The 19,436-nt window shown below is 40.7% G+C and overlaps 1 protein-coding gene across 3 annotated transcripts in view; it reads left to right on the top strand.

The window, feature by feature from the left end:
* aatka (apoptosis-associated tyrosine kinase a) overlaps positions 1–19,436 on the top strand; it is a 54,513-nt gene that overhangs the window by 32,309 nt on the left and 2,768 nt on the right. For 2 of the 3 annotated variants that reach the window (XM_079637547.1, XM_079637548.1), the window contains exons 3-13: positions 3,182–3,323; positions 11,024–11,103; positions 11,339–11,457; positions 11,686–11,773; positions 12,881–13,014; positions 13,337–13,421; positions 13,520–13,641; positions 14,537–14,686; positions 15,430–18,718; positions 18,857–19,001; positions 19,099–19,299. In XM_079637547.1, coding sequence (XP_079493673.1) covers positions 3,182–3,323; positions 11,024–11,103; positions 11,339–11,457; positions 11,686–11,773; positions 12,881–13,014; positions 13,337–13,421; positions 13,520–13,641; positions 14,537–14,686; positions 15,430–18,718; positions 18,857–19,001; positions 19,099–19,299 — 4,555 coding nt within the window. Of the gene's footprint in view, positions 1–3,181; positions 3,324–10,520; positions 10,781–11,023; positions 11,104–11,338; positions 11,458–11,685; positions 11,774–12,880; positions 13,015–13,336; positions 13,422–13,519; positions 13,642–14,536; positions 14,687–15,429; positions 18,719–18,856; positions 19,002–19,098; positions 19,300–19,436 lie in introns of those variants that run through there. The other variant, XM_079637549.1, reaches the window with a different exon arrangement.

Raw genomic sequence — 19,436 nt, forward strand, 5'->3', positions numbered from 1 at the left:
TCTCTTCATCCGTCGTGCACATGAAACACTTCAAATTAAAGTTGTTATCGACTGCTGGTGGATAAAGATAAAAGATAAACTGCTCCCTCCTCTTCGAATATGTCCTGTTAGCACTTCAGTAATGCACACATAATGAATGAATAACAGATTGAAGTATGAAATATTTAGATGGACTGTGTGAATTAAGTAATTTACTTTGCACCCTCAAGTGGTTCTAAATGATATTGCATCAATTTGCCTCACAGCCATTCACTGCCGTTGATAAACACCCATTAGCAGATGCGGTTCAGTAAAGATTTGCTATTGAGAGCTTGTTTTACATTGGAAGTGGTAAAAGAAGATTACATTTTATAATGCAAATAGAAACTACACACAACTAGTTTTTAACTAGTACCAGAATTCAATAAATTAGCTGCCTCATACAATGTGTAGCCCACACAATCAAAGCCACTATTTTTTAATGCAGGAAAAAGGCAATCTTCATCTGGTGCCTGAAAAATAGAGAAATTGCTGTTTTCCCTTCCTCAGCAAATCATATTTTAGTCAGAGAACAATTGTAACATTACAAAATGAAAGATTGCACTTCTTAAAATAGGAGAGGTACTACGGCATAAGATAAGAGTGTGTTGTCCATTGTAATCAGACATAAAATAAATAATTATGAGGATATGCAAGCACAGGATATGAAATATTCCTTTAAATTAGGGACAAAAGTCACAATTGAAGAACTGTCTCCCTTTCAGTTCACGAGTATAGGAATGTAAATTGAATTGGAATTTCAATTGAATTGACAGAAAAAGAATTTCATGAATTTACAATTAATAGAAATTCATTACAGTCACGCAGCAGATGCTCACAACTGCTCCTTTCTGTCGACAGCAAAACTTATGGAAAGAGGCTGAATGCCTTTATCTAACTGAATATAATATACAGTAAAGACACTTAAAGGATAATTCCGGTATTTAAGACCTTGAGTCTATATTGTAGTTTGTTTTGGATGAACAAGAGTGGTGGACAATTTTTTTTTGACAATGGTTCCTCTCTCGAGTTTTTGACTATAAAAGAATTGGCCATGGACCCATTTAACATTGGGTCAATGTGCATGTCCGAAAATGTCATTAAAACAGCCAATGATGTTCGTTTACAAATCTGTTAAACTCACCGAGTGGTTAGTAGTGTTCGTTGATGATTATAAACAATATATCGTCGCAATATATGATTCCAATCCGTTTATTTTGCTATAGTGGAACTATTTTTTCAACAATGGGATTTTACAAAATGACGAATAAAACACGACAGAAACTGTATTTCGCAACACTTTTTGTTTCTGGAACATCAACTAACATCACTAATCACTCGGTGAGTTGCACAGTTTTGAAAAATAATGTTAAAGGTTGTTTTAATGACATTTTCGGACATGCCCATTGACTCCAATGTTAAATGGGTCCATGGCCAATTCTTTTATAGTCAAAAACTCGAGAGAGAGGAACCATTGTCAAAAAAATTTTGTCCATCACTCTTGTTCATCCAAAACAAACTACAATATAGACTCAAGGTGTTAAATACCGGAATTATCCTTTAAGGGACACTTTGGTCTTATAATTGGAACTTACACACATTTCATCATACATCATACAATACAATGTATATATATTTTTGTAAAAAAAAAAAAAAAATCTACAGTAAAAATACAAAGTTCTGTCATGAAACTAGATAGACCAGGCTGAGAAATCCTCAACTCAAGTCTGCTTGCAATCACATCATTCTCTATTGGGCACAGCTGATTGGTTCCTGCTGTATCAGTAGCCAATGAGCTCGCTGCTCAACCTTCAAACACTGGTCAGTATTTGCTGTAGCAGTTAGCAGTGTGCTTTCAGAAACCCTCCACCTTCCCCAGCTCCACCTGTATAGATCTGCTACGGGTAATTCCTGTACGCTATATTGTACAGCAGCAGCATGTCTTACTTGCTCACAGCAGCGTGTCGTGTATGTATTGGCAGTAGCAGGTTCCTGTACTTGCTCTGCAGCAGCAGAAATAACCGACAGCAAGAGCAACGACAGCAAATAAATAACAAATGGTTTAACATTTCATTATATGTAATTTTACTATAAAATACTTCTACATTTTATGATGATAAATAGCAAGAGGACATTCCCAGAAGCTTTAATTTAGTGCTTTAATATGAAATAATCACATACAGCTGATTAAAAAATACTGTATTAAATATAATGAAATATTTCAAATTACCGGTAAATACAAATTTCTGGAGACAGCATTTTGAATACTGAAATATTACTTTAAATTCAAATTATACCATGGTCTGTCTGAATACTTGATTCTGATTCAACTTCCTAGCAGTTCTGTATTAATGCGAGGTTTTCGTTGAAATACACACACACGCGTCACTATACATATATACAGGTGAAACTAAAAAAAAATGTATATCGTGCAAAAGTTCATTTATTTCAGTAATTCAACTTAAAAGGTGAAACTAATATATTATATAGACTCATTACATGCAAAGTGAGATATTTCAAGCCTTTATTTGTCATAATTTTGATGATGGCTTACAGCTTATGAAAACTTTTTCACAATATTCTAATTTTGAATTTGGGGGTTTCATAAGCTGTAAGCCATAATGATAATGTAATGAGTCTATATAATATATTAGTTTTACATTTTAAGTTGAATTACTGAAATAAATTAACTTTTGCACAATGTTAAAATTTGTCGATTTTCTCCTGTATAAATATATAAAATCCAAGCATCCTGTTTACTACCCAAATCTAAATTCAGATCAAATACAAGAATTGAATTCACGTTGGTTATGGCACAGATTCAATACTAGAATTCAATTCCCCGACACAGATGCTCAACAATAGTCAGACTGTGAGAATGAGCCAATATGTGTAGCTGTGGGAGCTGAATACCCTTAGGTTATTGGGTTCAAGCAAATGATTGCTCAATTTTAAAAAATGTGGCATCCAGCGTCCACAACACAAGAAATAACACATGAGAGACTTTCATCTGCCATCATACTGTGACAAAAGAGACCATTCAAATTCCATATTAATTTCCCAGTATGCGTAAAGTAATAGCGCTGAAGTAATAGCGTCACTCTACATTTCCTGCTTGTGTCTGAATTGTGTCATTGACTCTCTGTGCTTTTGTTCCCTGCAGGAGTTTGAAAATACAGAGGGGGAGGAGGGCCAAGCTAACCTTTCCACTTTAGCCTCCCCCAGCTCTCAGAACGACCCCGAGGTTTATATCCTGCCTCTCACGGAGGTCTCACTACCTGTGTCCAAACAGCCCGGCAAGTCATGTAAGAATCGTATCGTTTTGTTCATTATTTACTTACCCAACACAAAAGAAGATGTTTTGAAGAATGTGTTTTTGCACGGAACTAGTGCTGGTCATGTGATTCAACCATGAGAAGGCTGCCCCAAGTTGACATGTTTTAATGGAAACCATGATTTAACGTAGACTTACTGCTTAAAGGCGGCAATATACTAAGTCCGTTTTAGTTCTTCGCTCAAGGGAAGTTCGAAAAAGATCAAAGAAGTTTGAAAACGATAAGCAGCGATATAGTGTTAGGCTTAGCAAACGTCCCAACGCCACCTGTACTGCGGAGAGCTGCATTAGTTGAATATGTAAATATGTGCTGTGCTCTTTCCACTTAATAACAAAATAAACACACAACAAAAATGAAAAGCTTAAAAAAAAGAGAAAAGTTAAGAAAGCATCTGATAGTGACGTGGATATGTTTACATGAGCCCTGCAATTCGCCACTCCAGTCGCATTTTTTTATACCCCTTTATTCAACGAACTGCTCTAAAGCAAGCAGATTTGCAGTATTAAACATTACAAAACAGTGCATTGATGCTGCTTTCAATATTTGCAGCTCTCCAGAGTGTTCATGCTTTTACTCGCGTATGACTGCGACGCACTGAACAGAAGAAATGAACCAGAGACGACTTTCACGTCAAAGAAGGCGGAGCCTCAGAGCCACACCCGACCATTACGTAATCGCCACGGACCAATGGTAGTCTAAAGGTGTTTACCAGCCAGAGTGAACTTTTCTGGAAAGCTGTTTTAAACTCTTGAAACGAACTTTGTTTTGGCCTGATTTTGTCCGAAATGGTTCATTCTTCGATTTCGTTTGAAGTATATCGTCCCTTTAATGGACACTGTGTGTTAACAGATGTGTTTATAGCTCATCATTGTCAACACTGTGCATTCACACATTGCAGGCTTGGTTGCGTTTCTCATTAATAAACAATACTGGAAGTGAAGTGCCACACCACGCTGATATTTGTCCCTCACATTCCTAATGGCCTTGTGACAGGAAGAGTAAAGAACAGGACCTCTCTCTGTGCCCATTGTGAACGGATGGTTCCGGAAAAAGAGCAATGGCCTTGTTTATGTTCTCACAGTGCAGAGAGGGGTGGAGAGCGAACCGTCTCTGGAAGCAGAACACACATCTGTCAGTTGCATAATGCGCCGTGAGATCGGCCCAGAGGACTCCTGGCATGATGGATGCATGTGAACTGGACTGCAGAAAGGAAACACTAGAGAGTACAGATGGAAATGAAGCTGTTTTTACCAACAATATTTCTACAGATATGAAACAGATGTGTCCTAAAGCCAGATTGGCCATAGGTTTTCCTCTCTTTAGAAGAGATAAATTGATTCATATTTGGGGTTGAATGCTTTTTTTTTTTTTTTTTTAAAGAAATGAATACTTTTAGTCAGCTTCTAGAGCATCAAATCATCATATTAGAATGATTTCTGAAGGATCATGTGACACTGAAGACTGGAGTAATAATGCTGAAATTCAGCATTGATCACAGGAATACATAACATTTTAAAATAGAAAACAATTATATTATTTCACAATATTTATGTTTTACTTAATTTTTGGCTCAGCCTTGGTGAACATAAGAGAGACATTCAACAACATTTTTTTTGACATATTCATCTTTTTTGTAGTCTTAACACCCAAAAAAATAAAAACGTGACAGTAACAGTGTCGGCTCAGATGTCCACATGTACATCCGATGCAGGCCAGATCTGGGACGACACTATGGGGCTGTTTACACCTGGCCACTTCATGCGTTTCTGTGGTCGGATAGCTATCCGATCGTGAAAAGACCAGAATGCTCTTCGAAACGCATTCGAGACGGATTTGAATCCGATCGCTCAAACCACTTCAGGAGGAGGTCTGGGCCACATTCCAGACGAAACTGGACAAGTGTAAATGGATCTGGTTGTTGAAACCACATATGTAAATTTTACTCCTCCCACTAATGCTAAAAAATAAACGCGTGAGAGCGAGTTATAGGCTATGTAAGTCGCAGACACTCGCAAACACACAATCATCTTCATTAAAAGTAAAGAAACGAGATGATCTTACCATATTCTGTTGCCGCTCTCTCTTATTGCGGTCTTTGATTTTGAAATTAGTTAATGATCAATAAAATGCAGCTCATGTCTCTTGCTTTCGGTGACGTGAACTCCATTAAATCTGCATATACGTAGCGCGGGAATTGAAGATCGGATTTGTATCCATTTTGCAAAAACACATTTATGTGACCAGGTGTAAATAGAATCGTTTAAATCAGATAGCTATCCGATCTGACAAAATGCATGAAGTGGCCAGGTATAAACAGCCCCGATGTTGCTGTCTGGGAAACCTGATTCAAACCACATTCATTTTTTTCTCAATCTGAACACCTAGATGAGTAGTTTTCATAATTTGGGACATAAGGTCTATGCAACATAATTGAAAGTGCCCAATATTGTCTGTGTCATTTTTACTAACTCTGGTCATGATGTTTTATTAACAAAGGTCGGAAGGAGCACGTTCAGATAATTAACACGAGTGGAGTGTAGTAGGTGTATATAGATTCAGCAATCTCACCTCAATCCATTGACAGTTTAGCTGCATCCCTCCACCCTTCTCCACACTTCGCCCCTTCTCCACACTTCTAGTCCTAACCACTTGATGCACTGCTACCAATATACAGTAGATACACCAGACGCGGATGCATGTACACTGTTGAACAAACTGATCTGATTTAATTACTTGCAAAATGACAGCATTGATTGATGATTGATTGGTTGAACAGCCAATCCTGAATATCAGGTTTGAAAAACAAGCCTTAGTGGGATATTTACCATCTGAGTTGTCACCTAAAAGTAAAGCCTTAGCAATTGCATAGTAACACCCTGGCCATCGCTCACAATGGCTTGGCATAATGACAGTGAGTTTTGCACAGGCAAACAACATTCACATTTTCTTAAGGAATGATACAAATCTACTGAGTGTATATTACATATCATTTTGCATCAAGTCAAACCCAATAGCTCAATGGCTGACTGTCATGGGTGAATCCGTGCGAGTCAGGTTTTCTCCCTATGACTCACACACTCTGTCTGCGTAGAGCATTAGAGGAGGGTGGGGGAGACAGCAGGATGCTGGAATGAAAGCAGGGATTGGACAAACGTGTTTTAGGAGTCAGCCAATAGCCTCTGGACTGTTCGTCGCCCGTGGTTACGGCCATGTGATTGGTCCAGGTGTTGCAGAGCGAGAGGGTAGCACTGAGTCCCTCATGATATTGAGAAGGGCTCGGTCATGGTTGGACCGCTCCCTTTCCGTCCTCCCCCTCTTCCTCCTCAATCATTTTATATGAATGCAAAGAGCCGGAAATTAACACTTGACTGAATGCAATGAAGTAAAAACCCCCACAATTGAATGTCCCTGGTGTTTTTTCACTCCTAAACTGCATTCCTAGGTTTTCACTGACTGTGACATGAGCTTTAATCAGAAAGAGGTTGAGCATGGAGAATCAGAGGAAAAGGGTCTCACAGTTATGTCCATAAACAGCAAATTAATTCAAAGTAGCATATAGAACATTTAGGCAGGGTTTCTCAACTCTGGCCCTGTTGTTTAGGGTAGGAGCTGAACTCTGCAGGACAGTGGACCCTTGAGGGACGGTTGAGAAACCCTGGTTTAAGGGAAACATTTCTATCACTTATTTCCCCTGGGAATTGACCGTTTGCAAAGACCCGCCCCCTTTAGTTACTGTTGCTATGTCCGACAAGCTATGCCGCTCTCACACCACACCATGTTCTCACGCAGTGAAAAATACACCGCGGAGCAGAGAGGACACCGACAACGCGCTGACAGACCAGGTTACTTTTGGGTTACTTTTAATATTAAAAAAAGTCTCACCTTTAAAATTTGGTCATTTTTTAAAAGAAATTTAAACAATAAATACCGTTTTGTGGCTCTTTAATGTAAATAGACTGCATTTATATAGCGCTTTAACAGACCCATGGCCACCAAAGCGCTTTACTTATTGTCTCACATTCACCCATTCATTCACTCATTCATACACCGACGGCGGTGTCAGCCATGCAAGGCGCCATCCAGCTTGTCGGGAGCAGCTGGGGTTAGGTGTCTTGCTCATGGACACCTCGACACTTGGTCGGGTGGAACCAGGGATAAAACCACCAACCTTCCGATTTGTAGACTGTAATGTGTCTGACAGATCGCTGTAGAGCCTCAGTTAAAGCTGCTTGTGAACCGATCATCTCTTCCTTCTAGTTAATTTATAGTATCAAACAAACATGAATGAACATAAGAAGGAATGTTGTTTTAACCGCGAAAAAGGTGTCAGTACACTCCGTTTTTCAAGTTCAAATCCTCCCATGTTAATCTACTAACTCTCCTGACTGCTTTGTCCGACAAAATGGCGGATGGCGAAGTATGATTGGCCAGATCACCTGTCAATCAAACTCCCTGCGAAGGGTCAATTGAACCCAACATTCTTTACCAATTGTTGAGCGAGTAATACGAGTATGGAACAAACATAGTAACTGAATATATCACAATATAGGTTAAGTCGGCATGAAATGGAAATTTTGACTTTTCTTTCCCATAAGAGTTCAGCTTCTCAAACATTAAAACATGTGAGACTTCATTTTGTTAATTGGGAATTGATTGGATCACTCGATTGTTGACATTTGCTAATTGTCGTAATTGTCACGTTAATGACAAAAAAAAAGTACGACAAAAAATTACGTATTTTCACGTTAATGTTTTTAATTAAAGATAATAAAGGCACATTTTTCTTTTTAATAATGATGTGCACAGATAAATAATTCAGATTGAACTGAAGCATTCCACAAAAATATAAGTATCGTCAAATTAGATTTTATTGTGACTTTAAATTAGCTGGAATTTCAACAAAATTGTTTTATGTATTTAATAACCAAGTGGTAATTACTATTTTGGGGGAATTTTGTAAATTACAAACTGTTTATTAAAGCTACATCATTTGATTAGATCATGTTCTCTTTTTATTTGGAACTTATACACAATATATTTACTAATAAATTACTGACAAAAACAGTTTGACTTTATATACAATATCACTTTAGTTAAAGGTAAATGGTAAATGGACTGCATTTATATAGCGCTTTCACAGACCCAATGGCCACCAAAGCGCTTTACATGTTGCCTCACATTCACCCATTCATAAACCGACGGCGGTGTCAGTCATTCAAGGTGTCTTGCTCATGGACACCTCGACACTTGGTCAAGTGGAACCTTCCGGTTTGTAGACAACCTACATGAACCACTGAGCCACTGCCACCCCGTGTTCAACTCTTCATTTGTAGGATAGGCAATGTAGGATAGGCAATGTTTTTCTAAACATTTTGGTTATACTGTTTTAAACACTCTTCACATCCCTATATAAATAAATTATAGAAGTGGTCTAAATATTAAAACATGTACATATATCTTCTGTGGAAGTCTCAGGACCAAAAAAATATTAGTCCAATCATTGCATTCGGTCCGAAAGCAATGATAGGATGTCTTACCTGCCTGTCAACATATGTATTTGCATACCTCTTACACCATCTGTGCAAAAATGAGGCTATGAAGAGTTGAACACAGAGTCAACGAGCGTCGCAAACCAAAACGAGATTATGCTGCGTTCACGCCATGTCATAATTACCGTAATTAAGAGATGGCAACCCGTGACGTTCTAGTCGGAGCACGTCCTCGAAATTATGTGTTTTATTGGCGAAACTATGGGTGGGTGGGATCTCATGCTTTCAAAACTAGCTTGTTATTGCTAGCCTCTCCCAAGTACCCTACCTTTAAAGACTAAACAGCAAAATGAATATCATACACAAATTCAAAGGTGTTAAAATAGCTTATAGACCACCCATGTTGATGCGGAAAGTCGAGACATTGCTCAATGCCCAATGCTCATGAACAACTAAAACCTGCTTACCGTTACACTCCCTTACGTTCATCCTCATCATATTAGATATGTCCTACTCTGTATTTTCACATCACTCCATATTTCTTTGTCTCTCTTTCAAAAGATGTAAACAATGTATGCCATCCTTTGCAATACATATCCTAAACGGTGTAGTAAAATCTGTAACGGCTGACACATTTCTAACTTTGCATGGTATATACTGTCATTCAGCCCTATTTATCTACCATGCTGGTTCTATACCGGAATCAACACCGTTATAAATAAATCGACAAATTTGATGTAGGAATATTTTCTCTTCCGTATTGAAAGTTCACGCAAAAAAAATTAATCTCAGCACCTTTGAAATCCCCTCATTCAGTTAAGTTTGCGATTTTACTCGTTCTGAAATCTTTTGTCGACATATTAAGTAGAATTCCTCTTCCAGCCCGTGTGCAATCATAGGCCAGCCTGGGTCTTCTCGTGCAATTGTGCTGCGTTTTAATGCATTTTTAACATGGCCCAGGGCTGCTGTGGGAATGCCAGGAGTGGGACGGGAATGCACAACTCACAGATTCCACAGAAATCATATAAAAGGCCAGTTCAAGTCTGCTGAAGAAAAGAGAGATAGTTGTGTGTCAGGAATGGGAGGTGGAGGGGGGTCATTTCTGTGACAATCCTGGCTCTGAGCAGCAGAGAATGGGCCTTGTGTCTGGGCTGGTACTGGGGTACCAGGCGCTGCAGCTCTGCGGACAAAAGCCACAATGTAACTGTGGCGGGGAGTGTGAGGGGCTGGAATGAGAAGCTTCTGGAACGCTGCAGAGGAGGAGAACAGTTTAGTGCATTAATACAGGGATGGGTCTGTGAGACGCACACTGTGAGACCTGCTCGTAGCGCAGGAGGAGGTGTGTGGAGGGGGGGGGGGGGGGGGGGGGCTCGTGTTAATGACAGAGGTCTTTCTGCTGCTCACAGTGCTTTATTTGTTTACAATTGCCCCTATAGTCTTGCTGGGATAGACAGAGGGAAGGAGGGAAGGGAAGGGCAGAGGAGCGAGGGTCATTATGTGCTCGTGGCATTGCTTGCGTGAGCAGATGCATTTGCTGCACGGTAGACATACGTCCAGCTCCTGGTGGGGCTGAGGGACACTTGGCACTTTAAACACCGATCTCAGTTAGAGTCGCTAGTTTTACCACAGCTTCAAGTTGAGTCGGCTCCAGCTGAGAGCTCCAGCCGGGTGCATTATGGGAATGTTGTGGAACGCCATATCTCAGAGCGAGAAGACGAGCTCCGTCTCTGGGAACGAAGAAAGACAGCGCTGCTTTCTCAGCTGTCCGAGGGCTTGGAGGGTTAAACCCCTGGAGCTTGGACGGAGGCATGGAGAACCAGAGGAGAACGGCAACTCCATTTCACAGCATCGTCGAACCTTCATCCTACGGTTTCCTGCCAGACAAAGAGAGCTGCTCTTCGTCGCTGTATCTAATCTGCCGAATTATCATGGTTCAAGGTATTTGGAACCAGAGTGTCTGAAGTTTTGTGTCGACTTCCACAGAATTTGATCCATTTTGCATCTAGATGTGGTAATAGAAGAGGTATTTTAAGCAGATAACATGATTCTTGTGGTTGAGCCTCCCTGGATATTGGTCACTGTTCCATTGTTTGGGATTTGGGAACATTCAAACCGCTCATTGTGTCTATTTCTTATGTCTCTACCATCTCTGAATGCATGTTTTCTCTCTGTTTCCCTCAGTTCAGCTCCTGAAGTCTACAGACCTCGGACGCCACAGCCTTCTCTACATAAAAGAAATGGGACATGGCTGGTTTGGCAAGGTAAGACCTTTTATAACCCAAGCCATACCACCAGGTGGCCTTTAGAAATCAGCAGCATGGAGTTGATATTAAACATAGCACAGTGCAATGTGGTCGTGATCTCATCATGAGCTACCGTTAAACGAACAGTTTGAGATAAATAGCACACAAGTTGTAAATCTGTGCTGCCGGGTTCACAGGCGGCAGGTGTGAGCCATTTCCTCAGTGTTAATGTGTGGTTTGGGCTGGCTTTCAGGTTTTGCTGGGGGAGGTGAATGCTGGACTCAGCACCACACAGGTGGTGGTTAAGGAGCTGAAGGCCAGTGCCAGTGTACAGGAGCAGATGCAGTTCCTGGAAGAGGTCCAACCTTACCGGTACTCACCGTTCCTCTCATCTGTCTTACCTCATCTTATTTAACTTACCCCCTCATCTTATGTTATCTCATGCTAAAATATATGCTATATCTATGCCATTTTTGTCATCACATCTCTCTTGGAGGCACAAGATGAAACAACATTAACGATAGCTCTTATTTGAAACGTATAACTAAACAGTTTCTTGTGTGAGCGGTGTTTTGATGTTAGAATGTGTGGATCTTACAGGGTGCTCCAGCATCCAGCCCTCTTGCAGTGTCTGTCCCAGTGTTCAGAAGTCACGCCCTACCTGCTGGTTATGGAGCACTGTCCCCTGGTAAGCCACCGAATACCAGGCACTTCCCTCACTGTACTCAGAACACACTCCGAGTTGGTGTGCCTACCCTTAAACCAGCGTTCAGCAGCCTTGTGAGATGATGTGGCATATTATATCAATCAAAATATGATTTATTGAAGTAGTATCCCTTTATTTACCAAGTATTGTTTTGAAAACAAGAAACTGGTTTTGTGAGTGTAAGTGTGAGGGGCACTGTACTGTGCAGTTGACCCTTTGGTAAGCCACACCTTCAAAATGTTACTGACCAATCTTAGCTTAGCAACTCTTGCCATATAATCAGACTTTTGTTCTTTTCTCTTATAAGTCAATGGAGAGTCTGTGTGTTTGGATTTAAATTTCACATTTTGGATTTTTTTTTCATTTTTAAATGCATAATAATACAAGAGAAATAAAGTAAAACTTTGTTGTCAGGTCCCTTATCATAGTAAAACAAGGAACCCAGGGAGTAGAGAGGATGCATGCATTATTTTATGTACCATTTACTAAATCTTGATAAGTTAATGCTGTGTATTAAACCCTCATTCCCAAATGAACATGCAGCATCTGTAATCTTTATAACTTTATTAAAATGTAATTTATGTATTGATCCATACTATGTAGTTATACTATAGGTAATAGTAAATAAAGAGTTCACTGTACCATTACATTAGGAACAGTTCCGATCACCATCAAATGAGGCTTTTTTTCTTTTTACTTGACTATGCTGGGTGTTTGTTTTGTTACCAATTTCACAGTCTTAGCAATAAAAAAAAAACAGCATTGCTTCGTTTCATTCCAACATAGAAAAGAATAATAATCGTATAATTTTTTACCACTTAATGAGCATTTTACTGAAAAACATGCAGTGATGTTTCTGTAAAGCTGGTCTGAGCATCCAATGGGGACAGAGCTTAGTATAGATTATTAAACAGCTTAATGCTCCCTCTCCTGGTCATATAAAAAATTGTGCATTTGCAGTGTTACAAACTGACACAGTAATGGTACCAGAATTACAGTTAAGATAACACACTGTAGCTGTATGATATGTATGATAACATACATTAGCATTCATGCGTTGTTCATACGAATTCTGTTTACTTTATACAGGGTGATGTTAAAGGATACCTACGAAGCTGTCGGGCCACAGACTCAGTGACCCCTGACCCTTTGATCCTCCAGCGGATGGCATGCGAGATTGCTTCTGGTCTTCTGTACCTTCACAAACACAATTACATTCACAGGTCAGGATCCACTAGCCTTTGGCCTTTCCCCCGCATATTAATTATTTTAAGTTATTTTTCACCCCGCCGCTCACTGGACGTCCAGCTCTGGTGTCTCCTGGCAACAATATCCTGGTGCTGCCTGAGTACATGTCACAGACTCCAGCATCAGTGATTTTGTTGCTGGGGGAAAACCCCTCACTCAACAAACACCATCAATTATTTGTAAGTTACCCATGAAGAAAATGTGTGATGACACTGCAGACTTCCTTTGTCATGAAAGTTTGCTAACGAGAAGAACTATAAATGATGCAAACATTGCTCCACTCTGTCATGTTCGCAGTGACCTGGCCCTTAGGAACTGCCTGTTGACCTCAGAGCTGGCAGTGAAAATTGGAGACTATGGCCTCAGCCACAGTAAGTACAAGGTGAGTCTATGTATTGCAGTCATGCTGGTCCTATTATTTTTTACATTGTCTCAGCATTTCCTCATATTCAATATCAATGCATCCTTTCCCCCGGGTAGGATGACTATTATGTAACAACAGATCAAATATGGGTTCCTCTACGCTGGATTGCCCCAGAACTTATTGATGAAGTCCACGGCAATCTCTTAGTCGTGGACCAAACCAAGGATAGCAATGTCTGGTGAGAAATGGTTCAGAGAAGAACACTATGACAGAGGTTTTCAATCTTGAGGTCACAGGAGATTACATGATATGTTCACTAAAATGTAACCTGGATGCAAAGGTGAACTCAGGATAACAATCAGGATGCCGCAAATGGTGAATGCGGAACTAGCACTTACTTATTTGGATACTTATTTTGTGGTAATATTTCGCTTAGCATGCTTTTATTGATAATACTGGACTGTATTACACACAAGCTTTGCCCCTCTCATAAAGGTAAAATTCCTCACATAATTTGCAGCCTGTGATATCCTGAAGTACATGTCTTAATTCTGTGCGGGTTCTCTAGAAGTTTGGAATAAAAAAAGATGTAGTTGACCAATAAAGGTAGACAACCTCTGCCCTGTGACATGCTTACATACTGTACAGGTGAAACTCGAAAGATTTGAATATTGTTCAAAAGTTCATTTATTTCAGTAATTCAACTTAAAAGGTGAAACTTATATATTATATATACTAATTACATGCAAAGTGAGATATTTCAAACCTTTATTTGTCATAATTTTTAATGATTATGGCTTACATCTTATGAAAACCCCAAATTCAAAATCTCAGAAAATTAGATTACATGAAATCAATAAAAATGATTTTAAAAACAGAAATGTCAGCCCTCTGAAAAGTATAATCATGCATATGTACTCAGTACTTGGTTTGGGCCCCTTTTGCATGAATTAGTGCTTCAATGCAGCGAAATAAATGAACTTTTGCACGATATTAAATTTTTTAGAGTTTCACCTGTATGTGTGTAAAATGTAAGATCCAGAATTTAAGAAATATTATTTACTTTAAACTAATTTCCTTACTGTCTAACAGACTCTGACTAACAGAAAGCTGCTTGTTTTTTGACCCTGCAGGTCACTAGGTGTGACAATATGGGAGTTGTTTGAACTGGGGAACCAGCCTTACAGGCACTATTCTGATAGGCAGGTTTTAACATATGCTGTAAAGGAACAACAGCTCAAACTGCCAAAGCCCCTGCTGAAAGTGCCTCTGTGTGAACGCTGGTGAGTCGTCTCACAAGTCACCGCCCATCCCCTTACGTCTGCCAACCATGACTCCCCTGACCCCCATCGCCGCATTCAAACCAATCAATGTTTCCCTCCAGAGACACACCCACAAAATCACTTTTCTTTTAAATACATCTAAAGCAATGAATATTTTCCAACCACAGGCGCTTCCGCCAGTCATTGCCATTTTCTCTGGCAAGACCAACAAATCAATACTGCTCAAATCCACTGTGGTCAATCATACATTTATCCAGTCCTGGAAGCACACAGTCATTAATTTTACCCTCACAAACCCCAATCATTGTCCATTCAATCAATAGCAGTCATGCATACAACTATACCACTCCATCCCCTATGGGATACTAAACAATGAATGACCATACTTTAAGACTACAAGGATATTATCACGCTAAACTGTCCATATTTCATATCATCCCTAAATGGTTTTCTGGCTATTATCCATACTGTATTAGCATCCATTTTTAAGTATCCATAAAACAATAAGATTATAGAGAATCAAAACTGTGCTACTCTTAAATCATTAGGTGCCAAGAAAAGAAGCAAAATGTTGATGTCTGTGTTTTTAAGGTTTTTGAACTTAAATATAAAATTAAATATAGTTTTTGTAGGCAATTCGGTCTAACCAACCTATTATAATCCTTTACAATCAATCAATTATTTTCTGATAGATATTAGTTCAGGGTCTAAAATATTTGCTTTTCTGTCATGTGTGTGAGCAGGTATGAGGTAATGCAGTTCTGTTGGCTGCAGCCTGAGCAGAGACCTGTCGTGGAGGAAGTCCATCTACTGCTAAGTTATCTGTGTGCTAAGGGTGCCACTGAGGCTGAGGAGGACTTTGAGCAGCGCTGGAACTCTCTCCGGCCAAGTCTGGGCTCCAACAGCTCTCACAGGACACCTGTACCTGAAGTAGCTTCTTCTACTTCCTCTTCATTTCCTCTACTTGAACACTTCTCTATGGCAGACAGCTTCCAGTCTGAGAATGGGGACGACATATTGACAGTAACTGAGACCAGCCATGGGCTCAACTTTGAGTATAAATGGGAGCAGGCACAAGCTGAGCAACCCTACTGCTCCTCTTCAGCTAGTGGACCATTGGGAAAGAATAATCCCCATTACCAGGATGTTTATTACCCTCATAGCAACTCCACAGGTAGCTGTAAGGGCGAGAGCCTCCCGCTTGGGGTCTCTCCATCCTACTATGAGTCAGACCATCCAGGGGTGGTTCCAGTGTTGAGTGCACACAGCCCCTCAGTAAGTAGCGAGTACTACATCCGCATTGAGGAACCAGTTGAGTGCAACATCAACTTAGAAGACACCAATATTGATTACAGCCCAAGAGTTGAAGCCAGCAACAGCAGCTTGTCTTCAACGGACAGGAGGAGCCCTATTGGGTCTCTGCCAAACACCTACTGGTCAGCAGCTAAAGAATCCATCAGTAATGATTATGATTCAGATAGTAGCCTAAACATGGAGCCACTCCAAAGAAGAGTTCCAAACTCGGTAGAGACTGACCAGTCAGAAACCCATTTTTCTTCTAATGTCAGGCACAATTTACAGTGTGAACAGTCACCTCAAGCAGGGCCAGATGTTCATTTGATAAGAGAGTATGGTTCAGACTCTAATCAGCAGAGAAGAGGGTCGGGAAGTCTCTGCCATAGACTCGAGGCAGTACAGGAAAGCCCACTTGGCATTTCAGTCTCTCTTAGTAGTCCCAGCTTGGCATATTGTGATCCATACCTTGAATCTAACCAGAGAACCGCAGAAACAAGTATGGCCAATGAGGCCTATTATGACATAATGGGCCCCGTTCAAAAGAATGTTCCCAGACCCCACTACATGAGTATTGATATTGATGCCGGTGATGGCCTTCTTTTGGGCATGGGGAGTGCCAATCCAGAAGATGATGATGATGATCTGTTTTCTCAGAACATGTTGACTAACTGGAACTCCAACCACTCAGCAAACAACAACAGTTTAAGCGATCGTGCGCAAGCTGTGGGCTTTCAAGATGCATATCTTGATTTACGTCATCCAACACCCTCTTCTCATGTCGGGAATTTTAAATCAAGAGAATTGGAAACAAGCAACAGTTGTACATATAATTACATCGATTCTCTCAAAGTCCACTCATATATGGAAGCCACAGATAGTACACCCACCACTAGCAACCTTCACACTGACTCAGAGGGTGGTGAGTACCTACATTTATGCCCTGAAGGTACTCAGGATGTTGAATCATCTTCCAAATGTCATTCTGTCACAGAAAGTCAGCATATTCATACACGGCAGAAGAACATTGCTCATAAACATATCAAAAACAATACATCAGAATTACATGTAGGAGGTTACAGCAGAATGAATCCATCCACTCTTCCAACGAATACTGTAGTGACTAAAGACAACATGTTACTCGAGACAAGGATACCCGCTGCACAAAAAATTAAACTTGGGACAGATGGTTCTGCTGGAGTGTGTGTAAAAATTGTGTCATGCCCTAAGGATCTGTCTAAGAGTGTCTCAGAATGTAACCTTTTGACAGACAGCAAGATGGTGCCCAACAACTCCAGTGTCAGTCTGGTGGAAATTAATGACTGCACTGACATCCCCTCTGGAGTTCTTAGAGATTATCCCTTGGACTATGCAGAGGTGGGCAATATTGAATTGACTCATAGACCGTTACAGAGGGAGACTGGGTCCAGACACTGTGAGGACACAATAAATCTAGCCTCTAGCAGCAGTCCATGTGAGGCCTTCAGTCCTGATAGTTATCACACACCCATTCAGCCGAAATCCCTAGACAGTGGCTATGACACAGAGAACAATGAATCCCCAGAGTTTATCTTGAAAGACCTTGAAGGGAATCCAGCCCTTAGCACCAGTGTAGAATCAGATGAGTGTGACATGGTGCTCCAGATGGACCTCGATGATGATGTCGATGTAATGCTCCTGCATCCACCCAGCAGTCATCTACCACTGATCAGCCTTGGTGAGAGGAATCAGTACAGAGACTCTGCTTATTTTTCTGACTATGACATGGAGAATGACAAGAGCCCCAGTTTAGGGGGAAGCAACTTTTTCAATCGCCAAGACGAGGAGGATGTCTTTAGACTCGAAGCAGAAAAGACAGTTGGGAAAGAAGGACATTGCATGGAGAGTGAGAGGGGAAATAACATCTCTGTGCCAAAGGACAACAATTCAGCCCTTCATGCTAAACAATTGTGTCTTAAGACAAATCCAAATCTGTGTTCATCACCTACATTGGTTCCAATGATTTCCATGCTTTCTCCCTTTCCTCCAGAGATGGGGGGATGCTTGACCAAGGAGTCAACTCCAGATGATGGTATTGGGCTAGACTCTGATCATTCTGGAGAGGAACCAAACTCTGAATGCTATTCTTCCACAGTGTCGGAAGGTTCCTCCTCGACACAGGAGGCCTCGGGTGTGGAGGAACCGTCTAACGGAGACACCAGAGATTTTTCCTCAGCAGAGTCACTAGGTGCAGACTGTATCATAGTAGATTTCAATGGGGAGATAATCCAAGCAGAAGACCAAGAGTCCTGTAACAAAGTGGACAATACAGAACTTCCAAGGGAAGGACACAATGAGGAAAAGGAAGATGAGAAATCAGTGGAACAAGGTGGCATAGATCAAGCTTTTTCAAGATCAAAGCGTGATGATTCCTTGGAGAACATTCTTCCAGCCTTACCAGAAGACCTTGATGTCCCAGCTCCACTGGGAAATGGAGAGGAGGCAGATGAGGAGGATTCTGAGGATAGTGATGAGTCTGATGAAGAACTTCGTAGCTACAACATACAGGAGCAGAGTGATGAGAGTGATGACGAGTTCCCCGTGGTGCCCGTCATTGTGAGCGACCGCAGCAGTGCACGGCATCTACGCAGCCTCCTCAAAATGCCCTCCATACTTACACAGTCCTTCTGCGATGAACTGGAGAGCAAGAAAAAAGCGGTGTCATTCTTTGATGACGTCACTGTGTTTCTGTTTGACCAGGTTCGTAGAGTTATCTCTTGTAGTTTTGAGGTAGAGCATTAAGTCGCATGTCACTTTCTTTTCTTTTCAGAAAAAATAGACTAATTTGTGAAATGCTAATCTGACTCAAAGTTTGTGTCTTGCTGTGTACTGATGCAGGAGAGCCCCACGGGTGAGCTTGGAGACTACAGTTTTCCTGTGGAGGCAGAACCTAATTGCCAGGCTTCAGAGGTGGAGCTACCACAACCCCATGATAGGGTCACTGCCCCTGAGGATTCACTAGGAAGGAATTTCCCAGAAGAAAGTGGGTGTTCAATAACAATTCTTCTACATTGATTAGATTTTTGCATTGGTATTACCTCTCATTCAGTAAAATTTCACAAGCCTCTCACCCTAAAAAGGTGGTGAATGTGAGTGGCAAGATGATTTTCCATTGATGCCAAGCCCTTCAACATCAGAACCTGGCTCTGAAGAAATCACTACTCCACCCAACTCTCCCGCCAAGTCTCCAGATGAAAAACCAGTACCACCGTTTTCCCGATTTAGTGTCTCTCGTTTCTCCATTACGCACGTGTCTGACTCTGACACGGACTCCATGGGAGGTCAGTTTAGCTCTGCACTTCTTCACATAAACACATTCTTGATATAATTTAGGAATTTAAGGGCTGTGCTAGATACATTTGAGTTTAGAATTTTTTAGTTTTTGCTTTATTCATGGTTGACACTGGAAGTTAACTAG

This window comes from Phoxinus phoxinus (assembly GCF_949152265.1).
Source record: "Phoxinus phoxinus genome assembly, chromosome: 1".
NCBI classification, from domain to species: domain Eukaryota; kingdom Metazoa; phylum Chordata; class Actinopteri; order Cypriniformes; family Leuciscidae; genus Phoxinus; species Phoxinus phoxinus.